The sequence below is a fragment of the Prunus persica genome, chromosome G6 (assembly GCF_000346465.2).
Source record: "Prunus persica cultivar Lovell chromosome G6, Prunus_persica_NCBIv2, whole genome shotgun sequence".
NCBI classification, from domain to species: domain Eukaryota; kingdom Viridiplantae; phylum Streptophyta; class Magnoliopsida; order Rosales; family Rosaceae; genus Prunus; species Prunus persica.
The window spans coordinates 27,650,702-27,671,503 of NC_034014.1; the positions used below are offsets into that span (position 1 = coordinate 27,650,702).

General features: G+C 39.4%; 1 protein-coding gene across 3 annotated transcripts; it reads right to left on the reverse strand.

Moving 5' to 3' along the window:
* LOC18774066 (FACT complex subunit SPT16) lies at positions 301-19,034 on the reverse strand. 3 transcript variants are annotated; one of them, XM_007208063.2, is made up of 4 exons: positions 18,814-19,034; positions 18,460-18,555; positions 14,632-17,925; positions 301-785 (listed from the first exon to the last, which is right to left on the reverse strand). In XM_007208063.2, the coding sequence occupies exons 3-4, from the start codon at positions 17,871-17,873 to the stop codon at positions 782-784; spliced, it is 3,246 nt and encodes a 1,081-aa protein (XP_007208125.1). In that variant the 5' UTR covers positions 17,874-17,925; positions 18,460-18,555; positions 18,814-19,034; the 3' UTR covers positions 301-781. The 3 variants fall into 3 exon arrangements, 2 of the variants coding, with proteins under 2 accessions (XP_007208125.1, XP_020422078.1); XR_002272141.1 differs by lacking the exon at positions 301-785 and adding an exon at positions 14,367-14,538 and having other exon boundaries at positions 14,573-17,925; XM_020566489.1 differs by lacking the exon at positions 301-785 and having other exon boundaries at positions 14,458-17,987.

A 20,802-nucleotide genomic window follows, 5' to 3' on the forward strand; every position in this document is an offset into this window, starting at 1 on the left:
CATTTTGTTATTGTAATTCCGCAGTTACAAGTATTTGATTTGCCAAAAAGGGCTAAAAAAAACTCTTGTTTTTGCCGAAATGCTTACAGTTGTTATGTTGATCCAAAAACACGGAGTAGTTAATTATATACCTTTCTTTTGTCAGATTAATAGTTTTAACCAATTTCTTTTTAACTGAATTTAACTTCAGCGAGAAGGGCTTTTAACGGATTTAATTGATGCCTACAACAATTTATGTAAATAATAATCTCCCTCCTCCAACTCAAAGAGAGTTGTGATGATGATTTGTATTGACCCGAAGAATGAAGCTTTTCTGTTGCCCATAATATGGGAGTATGATCCCTTTTCATGTTGCCACCATAAGAAGAAATAGTTTCCAGTCCAGTCAACAGGACAACAATGGGAAATGTTTTATCAGAATCATCTTTAATGTTGATCATGATGCCAACTCTTGAATTTGAAGCATCTGATTCTGAGCCTGATCACTCTTGAGGATTCAGAGGACGGCACGGGAGGAGTTGGTGAAGGAAGCAAGCAATGCAGACAGGGAGAAAGGGAACGAGCTGGGCAGAGAGGAGGAGAGGGAGAGAAGGAAGATGAAAGCTTTGGGCAGTCTCCAGCCCCTCCTAGTAGTAGCAACCGAAAGCGGTCTAAGTTGAGATAGATCATGTGTGTTCTTTTTCCTTTTGGACTAAATAGATGATGTTGGAGACAGGAACTTTTGCTTGTAAATAAATGATCCACTGAGAGACAAACCCAAGTTTACTCATTTGGCGCATCTTCACCTGCAAGTATCACATTACCAAAAACAAAATTCACCCGAGGAATCATATAGCAACCAACATCAGTGAGTGAAACCAAAGTATGATAAAAGGATATATGTAAAACCCTTTAATTTTGTTCTTTCCTAACATCTTATGTTGAAGGAAAATGGTGATCTTCCTAATATAATTTCACCACCACTAATTAAATAATGGGGTTTTATTATTTTTGGGTTCGACCCATTCGAGACGCAAGTCTCTTAATTACAATCCCTTGCTTCAAGGGAAAACCCTTTGATTCCATCATAAAGAAACAGAACGTGTGTGTTTGATTTTGCAGCTGCTCCCAAGTCCAACCTCAGGATGCCTACGTATCCTTTGCAGGAATCAAGCCACTCGTAGTTCAAAGATTCATGATGAATAAATGACTCATCACAAAACGAAGAATTTGAATGGGTTTAATTGAGGAGTTTGAGTGAATTTAGCTGAATAAACCAGAGATTCGATATGGAAATATGTTTGGGATGGTTGCATCTAGATTGAATCTCTAGATTGCCTACGTACCCTTTTACAGGGATCAAACCAACGTAGTTCGAAATTGATTTGTGTAAAGGTAGATATTTGATTTTTTGGGGGAATTTGGTTGATGTAACCAGTGATTCAAATTGGTTGCGGTTGCGCCTATTGAGATGTTAGACTGCCTACGTACCCTTAACGGGGATCAAACCGACGTAGTTCCAAAATTCAGAAATTAATGGGTAAGTGTGGCCCAATAATTTAGAGTTGGTGTCTTTGAGACGATTTGAAGATTTTCATAGGTAAATGACCTATGGGAAAAATTGGAAATTAATGGGTATGTATGACCCAATAATTTAGAATTTGTATCTTTGAGATAATTTGGGGATTTTCATAGGTAGGTGACCTATGAGAAAATTTTGAAATTAATGGGTAAGTGTGGTCCACTAATTGAGAATTTGTGTTTGAGATATTTGAATTTAATCTCATTGAAATTTTCATGAGTAGATGACCCATGAGAAAAATTGGAAATTAATGGGTGAGTGTGGCCCATTAATTGAGAATTTGTGTTTGAGATATTTGAATTTAATCTCATTGAAATTTTCATGAGTAGATGACCCATGAGAAAAATTGGAAATTAATGGGTGAGTGTGGCCCATTAATTGAGAATTTCTTTTTGAGAGATTTGATTTTAATCTCAATGAAATTTGTATGGGTAGATGACCCATGGGGAAAATTAGATCTCTGTAAATTTAATGGGTAATTATTTGGATTACCCATTAATTACTATGGGCTTTTGAAAATCAATGGACAATTATTTTTGATAGTCCATTATTTTATTTCGGGCCTGTGATATTTTGACTGGCCCATTTTTTTGGACATGTGAAGAAGAGAGAAAAGAAGGAAAGAAGAGAGAGAGTTGAAATAAATCCAAAACACAAAAAAAAGTGGCTGACGCCACTTTTTATTATTTTTTTATTTTTTTGTCTTTTGACTTCTTCTTTTTTTTTCTTTGAATTTCTTCCCCCTTTTGAAACCAAGTGGCTGACGCCACTTTCCCATTTTTTCTTACTCTTCTTCCATTTTCTCTTTCGACAGGAGTCTTCCTTCTTTTTTGTTATTTGCTGCTACTATCTGCAGTATCAGGCCGACCAACAGCCAACAAGGTTGTCTTCCTTTTCAAGCACAGCTTATTTTTTATTTGCTGTGAGATTAAACCCCCAATGATTTTGTTTGTGGGTTTTGTACCCAAATTGGATTTGTGCTCTTGAGAACTCACTGAAAGAGTTTTATGCCCAAAAAAAATGGATATACCATTCAGGGTATTTGATTGAGGGTTACACACCCATGATGGATTTCGTATCCAAGATTCTTGAGGGTGAAATGCCCAGGCTTTATTTCAAGGGTGAAAACCAATATTTGCTTTGAGGGTGAAAACCCATATTTGTTTTCAGGGTGAAATACCCAAATTTTGTTTCTGGGGTGCAAAACCCAAACTTGTTTTGAGGGTGAAAACCCATATTTGTTTTCAGGGTAAAAAAAAATATTTGAACATCCAAGAAATTTTGATTCAAGGTTGCCAAGGGTTGCCACCCTACATGGATTGCCATCCATTTGATTGATTAAAGGGTTGCCACCCAAAAAACGGAGGACCTCAAGAGAGGAGCCTTGATTGCCTCTGTCATATTTCTTCAGCATGGCTATGCATCCGCCATGTTCCCCAAGCCTTGTTGTCTTTTTTTTGGGTATCTCTTCACAGTCTGCCGTTGTGCTATTTTTCTTTCTGCAGCAGTTTTCTTCTTCTGTCCTGTTCTGCTCCCTCCCTCTGTCCTCCTCTTTTTTTTTTTCTCCTTTAATGCAAAATATTTATACTAAAAACTGGATAACCAGCTCCCCCAAAAATAGGAGCCACTAAACTCTTTAGACCCCCACCTTTTTCCAAACTTCCCCCCACCTTTTTCCAAACTTCCCCCCACTTTCCAATATTTTGTGATTTTTGTGATTTTTTTATTCCAACAGATGCCCCCTCAAGCTTTGTGCGTGTGGCATTTTTTTTTTTTTTACGCGTGCAAAGCTTGAGATGCCTTTGACTAGCATTATAAGCTAACATATGTATATGTTTTTTTTTTTTACCTTTGATTTCAGGTGATGGATGCTTATGGAAATCTTCACAAGGAACATGCTTCCGATGAATATGGTAGGGCCATGGCCTTTGGTTCAGTATTCTTTTGCTCTTGTAATGTAGTTTTTCCACCAAGAACAATTTTCAGAATAAAGATTTTGTCGGATTTGCTTTTCTATTTCACAGTTTATACTCGTGCGAAGTTGGAGTTCTTTTGCGTAGTATACAACAGTTTAAACACGTGCTAACACCATCGGTGGACAAGAATGAATTCATGATAGTTTACGGCTGCGTCTAGCTTTTGGGCTAGCTTGCCTACGTACCCTGTGAAGGGATCAAGCCGAACGTAGTTCACCCTCCTTGAATTGAGGTAATAAAGGGGGATTTGGGGTCTTGTGACTGAATCTAGCTTTTTAGAGACTAGACTGCCTACGTACCCCTTTTTTAGGGATCAAGTCAACCGTAGTTCTTTGCTTGGGCCGCCCTTTCGGGTTTTCAACCCAAAATTTTTTTTTTTTTTTTTTTTTTGGTGCTCTAATTTTGCTTGGGCCGCCCTTTCGGGTTTTCAGCCCAACGAGCATTTTTTAATTTACCCTAACTTTTGCTTGAACAGCCCTTTTGGGTTTTCAGTCCAACGGGTCTCTTTTTTTTTTCTTTTTTTTTTTAACCATCAGGCGTAAAATTTCTTGACGAATTTCCCGTTCACACAAGGATATATGCACTTGCCTTCGGAGTTTGACAATTCGTAGGCACCCTTGGAGAAAACCTTAGTAATGACGTAGGGCCCCTCCCACTTGGGTTCAAACTTACCATGCATTTTCCTAGTAATGACGAAGGGTCTTCGGACAGTTAAAACCAAGTCTCCAATTGAGAAAGATCTGAACTTAACTTTTCTGTTGAATGCCCCTGCCACCTGAGCCTGATATATTTCGAGCCTTTGTTGAGCCGCCAATCTTTTCTCATCGAGAGCTTCCAATTCTGCCAGTCTCACATTTGCGTTCTCGTCGGGGTTTGTTAGCTGTAATGCTACCCTTAACGATGGCAATTGGACTTCTAATGGTGGAACCGCCTCAGAACCAAACACCAAATTGTACGGTGTACATCCTGTTGAGTTGCGTATGGTCGTCCTGTAAGCCCATAATGCTTCAGGGAGGCGTTCATGCCAATCTCTTTTGTTTCCTGAGACCATCTTCTTTAGGATATTGCACAATACTTTATTGAAAGCTTCAGCTTGACCATTTGACGACGGATTGTAACTCGCGGAGAACGAGTGTTGAAACTTATACTTCTCGCACAACTTGGTCATGGACTTGCATTTGAAATACAATGCATTGTCAGATATAATCTTCGATGGAACCCCATAACGGTAGATGATGTGGTTCCTTATGAAGTTTGTAACATCGTCTGCTCGTACCTCCTTTAAAGGAATTGCTTCAGCCCATTTAGAGAAGTAATCAGTCGCGGCCAAGATGTATTGATGTTGACGTGATGACTTAGGCTTTATCATGCCAATAACATCTAATCCCCAAGCTTCAAATGGCCAAGACAAAGTTGTCGGATGCAATTGTTGGGGAGGTTGGTGAATAAAGTCTCCATGTAATTGGCAATCTTTACATGTGGTTGCAAATTTTATTGAGTCTCGGACCATTGTTGGCCAGTAATAACCCAATCTCTTTAGTTGGTTCGAAAGTTTTGGCCCAGCTTGATGAGCACCACAAGTGCCAGCATGAGTATCATGAAGGGCCTTAGTTGCATCTTGTTTCGACAGACACCTTAACAACATACCATCAAATGATCTTTTGTACAAGGTATCATTTAAGTACAGAAATCGAGTGACTCTGCGTCGGACTTCAGCCTTTTTCCTTGAGTCATTTGGCAACTTGCCAAGTAGTAGATACTCGATTATGGGATGGCGCCAATCAAGATCATCCGGTTCCTCCTCACATTCGGAGGACGTAATAACGTTTGAATCCACAACTTCTTCAATTCTCTCTATAGCTGGGGGTAGCAAATAACGTTCCCCAACGGTGACTTGGATATCCCTTTCGCTAGGTAGTGTTAACGATGCAGCCAAATTAGCTAGTGCATCAGCTTTATCATTTTCCGACCTCGGGATGTGACTAACATGAATGTCTTGAAACTGTGACATGAGATACTTCGCCCTTTCATGGTATGGGACGAGAGAAGCATTTCTGACTGCATATTGACCATTCAACTGTCTGACGGCCAACTGTGAATCACCATATACTTGCAAACAATCAATATGCATCTCGAGGGCAATTTCAAGGCCAATGATGAGTGCCTCGTATTCTGCCACATTATTCAAACATAAAGTTAGTAAGGAGAATGAGTATGGGATTAAGCCCCCAGACGGCGTGATGAATATTAATCCTGCCCCAGCTCCGTTTCTTCTTGCTGCCCCATCAAAATATAGTTGCCATGTAAGTGATTCTATTGCGAACACCTCCTCATTAGGCAAATCTGCAGGTAACTCCATGTTGTCGGGAGTAGGATGAGCAGCCAAGAAATCGGCAAGAGCTTGCCCTTTGATCGCCTTTTGTGGCACAAATTTTATCTCAAACTCAGAAAGGAGGAGTGACCACTTGGCTATTCGCCCAGAGAGCACAGGCTTGGACATTAAATATCGGAGCGGATCTGCCTTGGAAATCAAGATGACTCTATGAGAGAGGATGTAGTGTCGTAGCTTCTGGACAGCAAACACTAATGCAAGGCAGACCTTTTCTATAGGGGTGTAATTTTGTTCTGCCCCTACGAGTGTTCTACTCAAGTAGTAGAGTGCATTTTCCTTTCCATCATCATTGTGTTGAGCGAGCAATGCCCCCAACGAGCGTTCTAACGCTGCAATATACAAGATTAAGGGCTTCCCTTTAATTGGCGCCATAAGAACTGGCGGATTTAATAGGTATTGTTTAATGCTTTCTAAGGCATTTTGACATGCTTGATCCCATACAAATGGAACATCCTTCTTCATGAGCCTCGAGAATGGTTGGCACCTTCCAGAAAGATTTGAGATGAACCGTCGTATATAGGCTAGTCTGCCTTGCAACCCTCGCAACTCCCTTAAATTTTGAGGGGGAGGCATTTCACGGATTGCCTTGATTTTTGAGGGATCAATTTCAATTCCTCGATGTCGGACAACGAAGCCAAGGAATTTGCCTGAAGTTACCCCAAATGCACACTTCAAGGGGTTCATTTTCAACTGGTGCTTTCGGAGTCTATCAAAAACTCGTTTTAAGTCACTCAAATGATGTTCCCTTTTCCTGGTTTTAACCACCAAATCATCAACGTAACACTCAATAGTATTGTGAAGCATGTCATTGAAAATTGTTGTCATAGCTCTTTGGTAAGTTGCCCCAGCATTTTTCAACCCAAAAGGCATCACAGTGTAGCAATATATTCCTTTTGGAGTGCGGAAGGCAGTTTTTTATTGATCCTCTGGAGCCATTTTTATTTGGTTGTAACCTGAGAATTCATCCATGAACGATAGAGCACCAAAACCGGTTGTTGCATCTACCAATAATTCTGTGATTGGGAGCGGAAACTCATCTTTTGGGCATGCATCATTGACATCTCTATAGTCCACGCATATACGCAGTGCCCCAGTTTTTTTTAAGTACTGGAACAATATTGGACAACCAAGTGGGATAGTGGACTTCTCGAATAAAACCGGCAGCAATAAGCTTGTCAATCTCAATTTCTATTTGGATTGTTAGCTCTGGCCGAAAACGGCGTGGCACTTGCTTCACCCATCGAACCTCGTTAGGTATCCCAAGTTTGTGAACTGCAACGTTTGGGTCTAACCCTGGCATGTCTAGATAACTCCATGCAAATACGTCTCGGTACTCTTGCAACAGTTGTGTGTATTCTTCTAACTCTTGCGGCGTTAACGAAGCACTGACAAAGATAGGTTTTGGGTCATCAACTGTACCAAGATTAATTTCTTGCAGATCATCAATTGTGGCTTGACCACCCTCCTCCATTTGGGGTGGAGCTGGTTGGACTATGTCAATGAATCCCTCGATATCTTGAGGATCATCATCTTGGCCCACCGCTTCTTTGAAAGAGGTGCAATTGACTTGGACAAGGTCATCCTTTATTTTCACCCTTTTGACCTTCTCGATCACGGCTTTCTCTTGACTCCTAACCTTCCATTTCCTTTTATTATGGACTTTCCCTTGTTGAGAATTGGAAGGGTTTTCCAAGCGGTGAAAGACTGAGATGCGGGATGGCTGTCTGCTCCCTAAGCGTTTGAACACAGAGACGCGGAGCGGCCTTATATTCACCTCATCTTCTCTAAACATAGCTTGTTCCATATTAGTGAGTATCTCGGACTCGGAAACTTCCAGCTGTGGCCTTCGAAGAAACACTTTGAGCACACCACTCTCATTTTGAACTGTGAGGCCAGCATTGCTTTTCTTTGTTTTACGGCCTCTAAGTTTTATCTTTAATGGAGTAAATGTTGTTTCTGGCAATGATTCTTTTTTGTGAAGAACTATACGTTTACTCAGGCCCTTGTTTTTGCCAAAAGTAGTCGAAATGACCAAATCGTCCCCTGGGATAGACTGATTGATCTTACGAAGAGGACGAATGTAGCTTGCCGTCATCAGTGACTCCATTGTTTGTTTCGAGGAGCTTGTTTCCTTTTCACTAGGCTCCTTTTTTGAAGTCTTGACAATTATCTTTGGCTTGGGAGCCTTTTGCAGTCGGGATTTCTTCCACTTTTGAGAATGATGTACCACGAGGTTTTAGCTTCACTCGAATTACGTTTGAAGGTTTGGGTACTTCTACCTTTTTTGCCTTTCCTGTTTCAACAGTCACTCTTTCCTCTTTAACAACCTTTGATGGCTGTGTGAATGAGATACCTGGTGGACTGTAAAATTTCACATCAGAGTAATTTACCTCTTCACCTCTGAACGGGTCCATGTCAGCTGAAACGGTCTTGACTTCCCCATCCATCGAGTATTTGAAGCACTGGTGAAGTGTGGAAGGGACTACTCCATATGTATGGAGCCATGGGTGTCCTAGGAGGACATTGTATGAAGTGTCAGCATCGATCACATGGAATAGGGCATCTGAATATAGTTCCCCTATTTCCATTTGCAGTGCGATAGAACCCATGGCTTTTTGCCCAAGTTGATTGAACCCTTGAATAGTCAGCATAGATGGAGATAATTGTCGGGCACTCATCCCTATAGCTTGGAGTGTCTTTAAAGGGATAAGATTCACAGCCGAACCACAATCTAACAAGATTCGATTGATGATCGTGCCTCCAACTTCGCCAGTGACATAAAGAGGTCGATTATGGAATTTGGATCCAAGTAAGAAGTCATCTTCACCGAAGGTAATTGCTGCCAGACACGATGCACAAAACTTCAAGGTTTCAGTTGTGTGGACGTCTACTGATTTGAAACATGATTTGTACAAATCCGGGCTCTTTAAAGCCATTACAAGTGCTTCTCTAAGCTCTCTCGACATTTGTAAAGCGTCATAAACACTTAAAGGAGCGGGGATGCGCTTAAGATGAGCCCAGATATCATACTTAAGTGCATGTGATTGTGAAGGCTCTTTTGTTTTACTAGTGTCGGGCTCAAGGTCTTTTGCTTTTGAAGAGGACGGTGGAACTTCCCTTGCAACAGCTTTTTCTGACAAGGAGACCTTAATCTCTTTCGCCTTTGACTTCTTCTCGGTTTTAAAGGGATCAGCTTCCTCATTTTCTTGTTGTTTATTAGCAGATGGGATGCTCCGACCGGAGCGGAGGTTAATCTCATCAACCTCTGTGTCAACCTCATATTCTCCCACAGAAACCATATTGCATTGGATAATTTCTTCCTCAACCTCGGATTCACTCGAGAAGAACTCAACTGGCAAGAATTCAGTGAGTGTGACAGGGACCCTTGCGGGTTGCTCATATTCATCCTCTTGAGGGATATGAACCTTCTTTTGCACCTTCTTCTTCTTCCTTTTATTTTTCGAGGCTGGCATGCCTCGAATCTTGACAACAGAACGATAAACAGATTTGTGATTGGGTGGGAAATGTTTGGCCATGTGCTTGGCTCTTTTAACAAATGTCTTCCACCCCTCAGCAGATTCGTCGGCCGAAGAATCTTCCCATACCTCTAGACTGGGTGCAGTCATAAGCTCATGAAGAGCGGGAATTTGAAGATCACTAAACCACGGTGCATTTGGATAGGCATGCACAATTGTACCCTCATTGTCAGTATTAAAACCTGCAAGTTTCACTCCGTCTAGTGGTGTAGTGGTAGGTGTGAGCTTTTCCTCTATCATATTTGCCGCAGCTGAATGATGTTGGGGAGAAGAGTCTATCACCAAGCCACCATTGTTGAGGAGCTCTTGAATTTTGTCTTTCAGGATATAACAATCCTTGAGCGTATGACTGATGAGGCGATGATACCGATAATACCTAGGGTCATTTGTCTTGTTAGCCTCAGCAGGACGCTTTGATTCTGGCAAAGCAATACCATTGGAGGCCAAAAGTTGGTCAAAGATTTCTTCCACATCCTCATCGTTGAAAGAATATTTAACCTCTTTGCGCTCTTTGAGAGTGAGCCTTTTGGGTGGGTCTTTGCTTTGGCCTTTGTCATTTCTCTTTTCTGTTTTGACAAAAGTGGCCAATGACTCTCCTTTTGCAGACTTCTTGTCATTTTTCTTCTCCCCAAATTGAATTTTTTGGGTCGCGGACTTTTGACGAGCAATTTGTCTTTCAACATTGCTCGCCTTTGACACCAAGGCATCAAATGATTGAGGTTCAGCAGTGGCAACAAAAGTCGCAATATCTGGTATGAGGTTGTTGTAGCACATTTGCACGGCTGATTGCTCGGTAATTTTCTCCGGGCATTGAAGATTGAGGCTTCTCCATCTCATTATGAAGTCATTAGCACTTTCCCCTGGCTTTTGGGTAGTTTAAGCTAGGTCCATGATCGAGACCTTCTTCTTTGAACTGACAAACTGTGCCAAAAATGCTTTTTGCATGTCGTCCCATGTCAGGATAGAACCTGGTGGCAGTTGTGTATACCAAGTGAAAACTGACCCTTTTAGGGATTGGACAAATTGACGCACCAGAAGAGCGTCTGACTGAGATGTCTCGCCACATGCTGAGTAAAAATGTGCCAAATGTTCATGGGGTGAGCTACTTATGCCATCAAATTTATCAAATATAGGCCGTTGATAACCCTTCGGGAATGATATGGCGTCATAGTGAGAAGGGAAAGGTTTTCGATACCCTTGAACAGGAGGTGCTATAGACAATTGGAACTCACGAATTCCTTCAGCAATTAACACCTTTATGTCATTTGGGGAAATTGTGCTCGTAGAGCTTTCTGCTTTTTCCTCTTTTGTTTGTTGTTCTTGGGCGGTCGATTCATTTGTTTTGCTCATGTCTTGCTCACCTATGATGTTTTTTCCTTTCAGCCGAGCGGATAGTAACGCTATTTCCGCGTCTTTTTCTGCCAACTTCTGCTGCATTTCCCTTCGCAGGTCCTGCATCATTTCTTGGATTAAAGGTAACTGGTCCTCAGTATTAGAAGTACCAGTCATCATGACTTGCATGCTTTCCACTCCCTCATGAAGTTTGGCCCCTTGGGATGATATACAATCATTCTCTTGAGTTTGAGATACAGGATCATCATAGAGAGGATTCCATTGCAAATAATCATCCAAGGTTGAGCTTAGACTGGATAACTCGGGAATAATCGTCCCAACCATGTTTCGGGATTTAGAACGAGTCAATGGACCCACGTAGGTCCTCGACTGATCTTGAGGTTTTGGGACTCCCCCTTGTGATACGAGAATCTGATCCCTTGAAACATCAGTTATCTTCACCTTTTTCACGCGTTTCCTTTGTGGATGAGGTATGTTCACCACCTTCTTTTTCATGACCGTGGCTCTGCTTTTACCCTTAGGAGAACATGGGTAAACCTCTTGTAATGTGGATTCCACAACATGGGCTCTAAGGCTTGATGGAGGTTCGGCCTCTTGGACCTCGACGTTCTTCACGAAGTCGTCTTTTTGACCTTCATCTCTAGCTTCGTTGATGGAAGTCATCAGAACAGAATCTGTAGGATATAGGTTGACTGGAATTGATCCAATCATGATTTGGACAAATTGGGAAGTATTTGTTCTCTTGGGAGTCGGCACAGCCAGGGTGGTTAAGGTGTTCTTGCCCTCAGTCATTATTGGGCTTGTCCCAGAAAGCTGGGATAAGATTGCCTCAATAGACTCCTTTTTTGCTTCTTTCTTTCTTAAAGCACGCGCAGCCCTCTTTCTTCCATTTCGGAGAGCGTTCTTGGACGCAGTTTTCTTCAATTGGGTCTTCACGACCTTAGGAGTGACCTGAGGTCTGGCCCTTTGAATGGGCTTTGGCACAGTGCACTTGATGAGGCTCTCACCAACAATGAAAGTCTTTTTGAACCCTACTCGTTTGGTGCACGCATTCTTGGTAGTTTCAATTTTGTGAAAGAAAATCGTTACTTGTGGTGCCATCGTATCTGGTTTTGTTAACCTGTGAAAAACACAAATAAATAAAACAAACATTAGTCACTCTATGATTGGAGATGAAAAGGTAAATGGGTCCCACCGGGCGTGCCAAAAATTATGTTGAAGGAAAATGGTGATCTTCCTAATATAATTTCACCACCACTAATTAAATAATGGGGTTTTATTATTTTTGGGTTCGACCCATTCGAGACGCAAGTCTCTTAATTACAATCCCTTGCTTCAAGGGAAAACCCTTTGATTCCATCATAAAGAAACAGAACGTGTGTGTTTGATTTTGCAGCTGCTCCCAAGTCCAACCTCAGGATGCCTACGTATCCTTTGCAGGAATCAAGCCACTCGTAGTTCAAAGATTCATGATGAATAAATGACTCATCACAAAACGAAGAATTTGAATGGGTTTAATTGAGGAGTTTGAGTGAATTTAGCTGAATAAACCAGGGATTCGATATGGAAATATGTTTGGGATGGTTGCATCTAGATTGAATCTCTAGATTGCCTACGTACCCTTTTACAGGGATCAAACCAACGTAGTTCGAAATTGATTTGTGTAAAGGTAGATATTTGATTTTTTGGGGGAATTTGGTTGATGTAACCAGTGATTCAAATTGGTTGCGGTTGCGCCTATTGAGATGTTAGACTGCCTACGTACCCTTAACGGGGATCAAACCGACGTAGTTCCAAAATTCAGAAATTAATGGGTAAGTGTGGCCCAATAATTTAGAGTTGGTGTCTTTGAGACGATTTGAAGATTTTCATAGGTAAATGACCTATGGGAAAAATTGGAAATTAATGGGTATGTATGACCCAATAATTTAGAATTTGTATCTTTGAGATAATTTGGGGATTTTCATAGGTAGGTGACCTATGAGAAAATTTTGAAATTAATGGGTAAGTGTGGTCCACTAATTGAGAATTTGTGTTTGAGATATTTGAATTTAATCTCATTGAAATTTTCATGAGTAGATGACCCATGAGAAAAATTGGAAATTAATGGGTGAGTGTGGCCCATTAATTGAGAATTTGTGTTTGAGATATTTGAATTTAATCTCATTGAAATTTTCATGAGTAGATGACCCATGAGAAAAATTGGAAATTAATGGGTGAGTGTGGCCCATTAATTGAGAATTTCTTTTTGAGAGATTTGATTTTAATCTCAATGAAATTTGTATGGGTAGATGACCCATGGGGAAAATTAGATCTCTGTAAATTTAATGGGTAATTATTTGGATTACCCATTAATTACTATGGGCTTTTGAAAATCAATGGACAATTATTTTTGATAGTCCATTATTTTATTTCGGGCCTGTGATATTTTGACTGGCCCATTTTTTTGGACATGTGAAGAAGAGAGAAAAGAAGGAAAGAAGAGAGAGAGTTGAAATAAATCCAAAACACAAAAAAAAGTGGCTGACGCCACTTTTTATTATTTTTTTATTTTTTTGTCTTTTGACTTCTTCTTTTTTTTTCTTTGAATTTCTTCCCCCTTTTGAAACCAAGTGGCTGACGCCACTTTCCCATTTTTTCTTACTCTTCTTCCATTTTCTCTTTCGACAGGAGTCTTCCTTCTTTTTTGTTATTTGCTGCTACTATCTGCAGTATCAGGCCGACCAACAGCCAACAAGGTTGTCTTCCTTTTCAAGCACAGCTTATTTTTTATTTGCTGTGAGATTAAACCCCCAATGATTTTGTTTGTGGGTTTTGTACCCAAATTGGATTTGTGCTCTTGAGAACTCACTGAAAGAGTTTTATGCCCAAAAAAAATGGATATACCATTCAGGGTATTTGATTGAGGGTTACACACCCATGATGGATTTCGTATCCAAGATTCTTGAGGGTGAAATGCCCAGGCTTTATTTCAAGGGTGAAAACCAATATTTGCTTTGAGGGTGAAAACCCATATTTGTTTTCAGGGTGAAATACCCAAATTTTGTTTCTGGGGTGCAAAACCCAAACTTGTTTTGAGGGTGAAAACCCATATTTGTTTTCAGGGTAAAAAAAAATATTTGAACATCCAAGAAATTTTGATTCAAGGTTGCCAAGGGTTGCCACCCTACATGGATTGCCATCCATTTGATTGATTAAAGGGTTGCCACCCAAAAAACGGAGGACCTCAAGAGAGGAGCCTTGATTGCCTCTGTCATATTTCTTCAGCATGGCTATGCATCCGCCATGTTCCCCAAGCCTTGTTGTCTTTTTTTTGGGTATCTCTTCACAGTCTGCCGTTGTGCTATTTTTCTTTCTGCAGCAGTTTTCTTCTTCTGTCCTGTTCTGCTCCCTCCCTCTGTCCTCCTCTTTTTTTTTTTCTCCTTTAATGCAAAATATTTATACTAAAAACTGGATAACCAGCTCCCCCAAAAATAGGAGCCACTAAACTCTTTAGACCCCCACCTTTTTCCAAACTTCCCCCCACCTTTTTCCAAACTTCCCCCCACTTTCCAATATTTTGTGATTTTTGTGATTTTTTTATTCCAACATCTTACAAGAAAAAAAAGTTTGTTTTAACACGCAGAAGGAACAGAGACAACAAAAAAACACCCATTTTGACTTTTTTCTTTTTGTTAACTCATTACTCTTCTTGCGTAACATCTTCAAAATGGAACACCCCTAATACTGGAGTTATACAACTCAAATCTAATTCTGTTGCTCAAGATGCTGCATAAGTTAAAGAAACAGAAGATAAAAGCAGACAACTGTCACCTAAATTTGGGCCTCTTGGGAAGGCTGCCACCAAGATTTCTCTTGTCAGGAGGTGCCCGAGCCTTTCCAAAAGCCTTAACCTTCCTTCTTGCCCTCTCCTCTTCGCTGTCTGAGTCATTCCCCTTTTCCCTGTCTGCATAACTTGCTTCCCTCTCCAACTCTTCCCAAGTCTTTCCTTCTTCCTCTTCTGAGTCTTCTCCCGACTCTTCTTCCTCATCATCCTCGGACTCCACCAATGACTCGCTGTCATCATCCTCATCCTCGGAACCTGAATCTGACTGTATATCTGAAGGCACATATCCATGGTCAGACTCCTGAGAATTATCGGAATCAGAATCACTAACTTCCATATTTAAGAATTCCCATCCACCATCCTCTATGAACTTCTCAGGGTCGTCAGTGATGGTTTTCAGTATAGGACGCCAGTTGAGATTCAACCTACTCTCATAATACTTGAGGTCAGTTGTGTCTAACCACTCCTTAATGCCATCTAGTGATGTTGAAGGAATGGAATCAATTCTAAATACATCTCGCTTGAAGTCCTTGAAAACAATAGTCAAATCAAAGTTCTTTTGCCCAAGACCAACTCTCTCAAGGTTTACTATTTCAATCTCACTTAGAGTAATTACCACAAATGGTGTCTCTATCAGCTCAACCAGACAGCTCGAAGTTGGGACAATGAAAGCTGAGGCTTTATGAGGTACTCCATGGAAGCCAAGCTCTCTAAGGGGCTGATCAAACTCAAGGTCAAGCGCTTTGAATGGGGGCTGCCCCCATGAATCATTTACTCGGTTCACAAAGTTCTGGAATTCCATATTAATTTTGTTCTTTCGTTCTCTCTCACGCTGCTCTTCCTCAATCTCATCAGGATCATATGCAGACCTCTTTCCACCTCCCAGTGTCTGAACTACATCCATCACCTCCGCATAAAATTGCACGTCCTTAGTCTTTTTGTTTCCTACCATAATATGATTGTGAAGATGAAAGTGCAGCAGGGTAATCATTTCCTTCTCAGCTGGCTGGAAAAATGCATGTTTGATATTGCTAAACATAACATCCACACGTTCATCAGGCCTTGAAGTAGAATACCGGAACCCATTTGCGTGGGCTTCCAGAGATCCGGTGAGCTTTCTTCCACGACCACCAAAAACGGGACGAATCCATAGATCAGGCAATCTTTTTGGCTTGAATTTGGCTCCTGCAATTTGCAGCTTCTCTTGCGTAACTAAAGTTGCCCTTTCAGCTCTTTCAGATTCCCTTGAGGCAACCTGCCGGCGAAGGGTTTTAATTAGCTGTACTACTTCGCTTATATGCCTAGGATCCTTAGAACGGAATGAAACTTCCTTTAAATAAATTGACCCTTGAAACTTCAGGGAGTTTGCATCATGAGGACTAAATGGGGTGCCAGGTACATTAAAGATTATACGGATGTAGCAATTCCGGTTACTGTCCTGCTGGCTGGAAACACTCTTCACAGTTGCCACGTGAAAAGGAACCATGTTTCCATAAATGGGCAAGAGGATGGCTTCATTCTTCTGGTCAACTTGAATCATCAACTCTCTTGGAGGAGGAAAATCATTGACATTCTTATACGCGATCAGATCACCAATTGTCTTCCCAGCACCACGACTATCCATTGATGCAGAACCCCCACCCGCAAGCCTCCTAGCAGTTTCTTCATTCTTTTGGCGGGCAAGTTCAGCTTGGTGCTGCCTACGTAGCTCTTCTTTTGACATTTCATGGTTGTCTGACCTAAGTGTGGCCTTACTCATGGCACTCCTCCCAGCACCTCTACTTTCGGCTTTAGGTTTCGCCCGCTCTTCTACTTCATCATCATCGTCATTGAATGAGTATGCCACATCCTTTACAGCTTTAGAGCTTGAATGAGTCAATACTTCTGGGGTCTCTTTACCAACAATAACCGTATCTGCTAATAAGAGTGAAAATATCTGGGTCTTTGGGTCTTTTGTCTGTGACTGCAAGTTTTGAAAACCAAGAGAAACATTGAAAACCATGCCCGGCCTCAAAATTCGATCATTCTTGGCATTAAGATTAAGCCCTGACTCACGAAACTCAAGGCCAATTCCAGTTCCGGCAGTTTTAGTCAAGTTTGCAGCCAGCTCTGGAGCCTCCTTTTCAACTACTGTGAGTGCAGCTTGGTATGCAGCACTTAACTTATTCCCAGATTTTAATTTACTAATTGCAGCTTCTTGAGCTTTGAGAAGAACCTCATAAGCCTTGCTCTGCGTAGAATTTGCATCAATCAGAAAGGTTCGAGCAACATTTGAGCAGTAGCTGTTGTACCGTGATCCAACAGCACATATAATCACACTAGTAGAGTCATAACAAAGGTTCTCATCGTTGCTTGAAGCACTGGGCTTCAGATCAAATTCTCCTCCACTTTGAAAAATTGGAGGATAACAAATATCTACATTCTCTGCCTTCAGCTTCACCTTAATTCTTGCAGGTTCCAATATGGCCTTTTCTGTGTCATCCATCAATGACGAATGGGAAACTTTCTTTTCCTCATCAATGACCTTCTCGACCTTAGGTACCACAAAACTCCTCATCACTGATGAAGTCAAGAATGCAGCTTTCTTCACATTTGTGATCTCAATCTGGTCTTTGACAGCAAACAAGTCTGAGAACCCATTAGTCACATCACTTAACTCAAAATTAGCATTCTTCAACTTCTCAGTCCAAGTCTCCAAAAGCTTCCCTTCAGGGGCCTCTCTTGCTATGTGTCCAACAACAGGAGCATCAGAGCTCGATTGGGCATTTACAGCTCGAAATATGCTATCCATTAGTCCAGTTCCATCCTGACTTTTGAGTTTCACATGCATAACAACTTCAACACCAACAGCCTCTTTTGCAGGCTTTATCACAACATCAAGAAGAGAGGCCTTTTTCTGGCTACACAAAACATGGATCTGCTTCTTTGTGAAAACCATAATAGTCTCTGGGAACTCATAACCGAGCAACCAGATATTCAGTGCTGAGGATTTCAGGTACCGCAGATCCTCAGAAGTTGGAGGAGTCGCTATGGCGAGTGCATCAGATTCACCCCATAAATCACTATTATGTTCTCGCCAATGTGAATATAACAGCTTTAACCGCTTGCTGAAGTTATTGAGATCAATGGCATATGAATTGGTGTTCCCTGTGGGGGTTCCTGATGCCTTCCCATTTGCAGGTTTGACATTACCTTTTCGATGATCAGCCATTGAAGAAACTTTAGACATGGATAGTAGGATTTTGGAAATTCAGCTAGTTGAGTATGCTGATCAGCATAAACTGTGAGAAATAACAAATGTTTATCAGTTCGTGCCATGCTCTCCATATAGTGAAAAGTTGACCTGAAAACTTTGCCTGATTTAGCTTTGTGCCGCATAGTATCAAATAGTACAAATGGTACACAACATCATGAGCAGGGTAAAATTTAAATATTACTCACTCTACGAAACTTAGCATCAAAATTTATAATCCCGATTGAAATTTAAGCTCAAAGAGCAATCAGAAATAATACATCATTTACCACCCTTTTCATATCTTCAAAAACTTATAAAACTTAAGATCTTTTCTTTGTCCTAAACAGCAGTTAATATTGACATTCAAGATTATACTTATGGGCATCACCTAAAGATAAAAAAATTATGCTTAGATTTGTTTTCTAGCAACTCTCAGGAATGAAACAGAGTATCAGACACACAAAAACAGAGTATCCCTATATGCAGCAGTCAACAAAATCAATATGAATCAACTTCTAATCATCAAAACCCAATAAATAAAAGCATTGAAATAATAATTAAATTTCCTTGAAGCACTTACTTTACGAGAGATCGAACAAATTGGCAAACTGGTTTCAAACTAATTTCTCATTTCACGCAAATGAAGCTCCTGATAGTTTGATACGTCATACCTGACCTGGTACCAAATATGAATTAACAAAATCATTGCCAAGTTGCTAAAGTTTTATGCTCAAAATTTCAGAATCTGAAAGAACCCAACAAGATCTGTATGGAGAAACTGATTGAATTCCACATTGACTAGCTTTCGACGCAGAATTCAAACACAATAATGGGATTGATGAAGCTAAAGCCAGCTCTTGGGCAATAAATTTTCAAGCTTTGAAAGAAAAAAGCACAACCCAGTAGAATAAATTGATTGAAATTTAAACTTTACCAGCTTCTGGCGAAGAATTCAATGGAGCATTTCTCTGTCAATTTGGTCTCTGAAACTGATTCCAAATAGAAAAGTAAAGCTGATTTGTGAATATCCGAAGGACAAATTTGGATCGAAATGAGAGGTTTTAAGAGGATCAATCTGGTGAAGATTAAGAAGATTGAGAAAGAAACTAATAATAATTGAGAGATAGAAACAGAGAGACGGATGAAGATGGAGCTATCAAGTAAAGGAAGCCACTTGACCTGATTTTTACTTTCTATTTATATTTTGAGCTGGACAAAATAATTGCCACCTCAGCAATACTTACAATTTTTTTTGCCAACCTCAGCAATTTCTTACATAGTCGTTTGCCAAAAATAAAAGGAAATTTTTTTTATAAGAAAAAAGCAATACTTATTATTTTTGTATCTATCTCTATATATAAAGCAAAAGACGAATTGTGAAACATTTAAAATATCAGAAAATGTCATTGACTAATGCAAATATTAAGAATTGAAATTATTAATTAAATGAGGATAATATGGTAAATTCACACTTTTTCATATTAAAAACATTAAAATAAAAATAAAAATCAGATAATGGATCCTATTTTATGGAACACAACTACCTATTATCTGTTTTAATTCTAAAAATAAAATAAAAAATAAAAAAGAAAACCAATTGGCTCATGTACCTAGGGGTTAAACAATAACGCTACGGGCACCAACTTGTTTATCAACTTTGGATACCAACACATGTGGCACATGACATGGCAACCCATGTCATCTGCCATCTTATCTATTTTAATACATAATTTGTTATATAAATAAAAGAATTTCTCACTCAAAAAATGGGGGGTTTTTTTATATTTATTTTAAATTATATCTTTTTTCGGTGAGAAATTCTTTTATTTATATAACAAATTATGTAATTAAAATAGATGAGATGGCAGATGACATGGGTTGCCATGTCATGTGCCACATGTATTGGTAAACAAGTTGGTGCCCGTAGCGTTATTGTTAGTATATATAAAACAAAAGACAGAGAATGGTGAAATATTCAAAATACCAGAAAATATCATTGGTTAATTCAAACATTAAGAATTAAAATTATTAATTAAATAAAGATAATGTGGTAAATTCATATTTTTTTCATATTAAAAAAATTAAATTTAAGAACCAAATCAGATAATAGGTCATACTTTTATGGAACATAACTACTCATATTATATTTTCTTAATTCAAAAAATAAAATAAAAAAGAAAAAAGAAAACCAATTGGCACATGCGTAAGTATGTGTCAATGGGCTAGTAAAATATAAAGTAAAATGCACAGAATGGTGAAACATTTAAAATACCATAAAATGCCATTGGTTAATACAAACATTAAGAATTGAAATTATTAATTAAATGAGGATAATATGGTAAATTCACACTTTTTCATATTAAAAAAAATTAAAATTAAAAGTAAAATCAGATAATAGATCTTATTTTTATTTAATACAACTATTCATTATCTTTTTTAATTCTAAAATAAATTAAATTTTTATAAAAAAAAGCCTCTCGCAGGCGTAGAAGCCCGTGTAAAGAGACTAACTTTTGCATATAAAAAAAAAACGAATAATAACTATTTTAGAATGCTACTAACAATTCTCTTAATATATGTATATTACCTTTAAAATAAATTAAAAAATTCACAATGAGTGGATTCGAATGTAAAACAACTTTTGTATACTGTCTGATCCGTAATATTATTAATTCATTCATATTATAAAATTTACAGCTGATAATCTATTTTTCGAAAACTTATGAAATCAGAACTTCATTTTATTTAGAATTGAAAAAGTTAAAAAAAAATATATTTAAATAAAAAAAAAACAGAGAGAAAAGGAAGACTGACCCAACCCAACAACTTTCGGCCTTAATGGTAAAGATCCGATTGGGCCCAGCCCAAATTTGAATACTAATTTAAACGAGAAGAGGACGACGTCGTTGAGGTCGACGAAAAA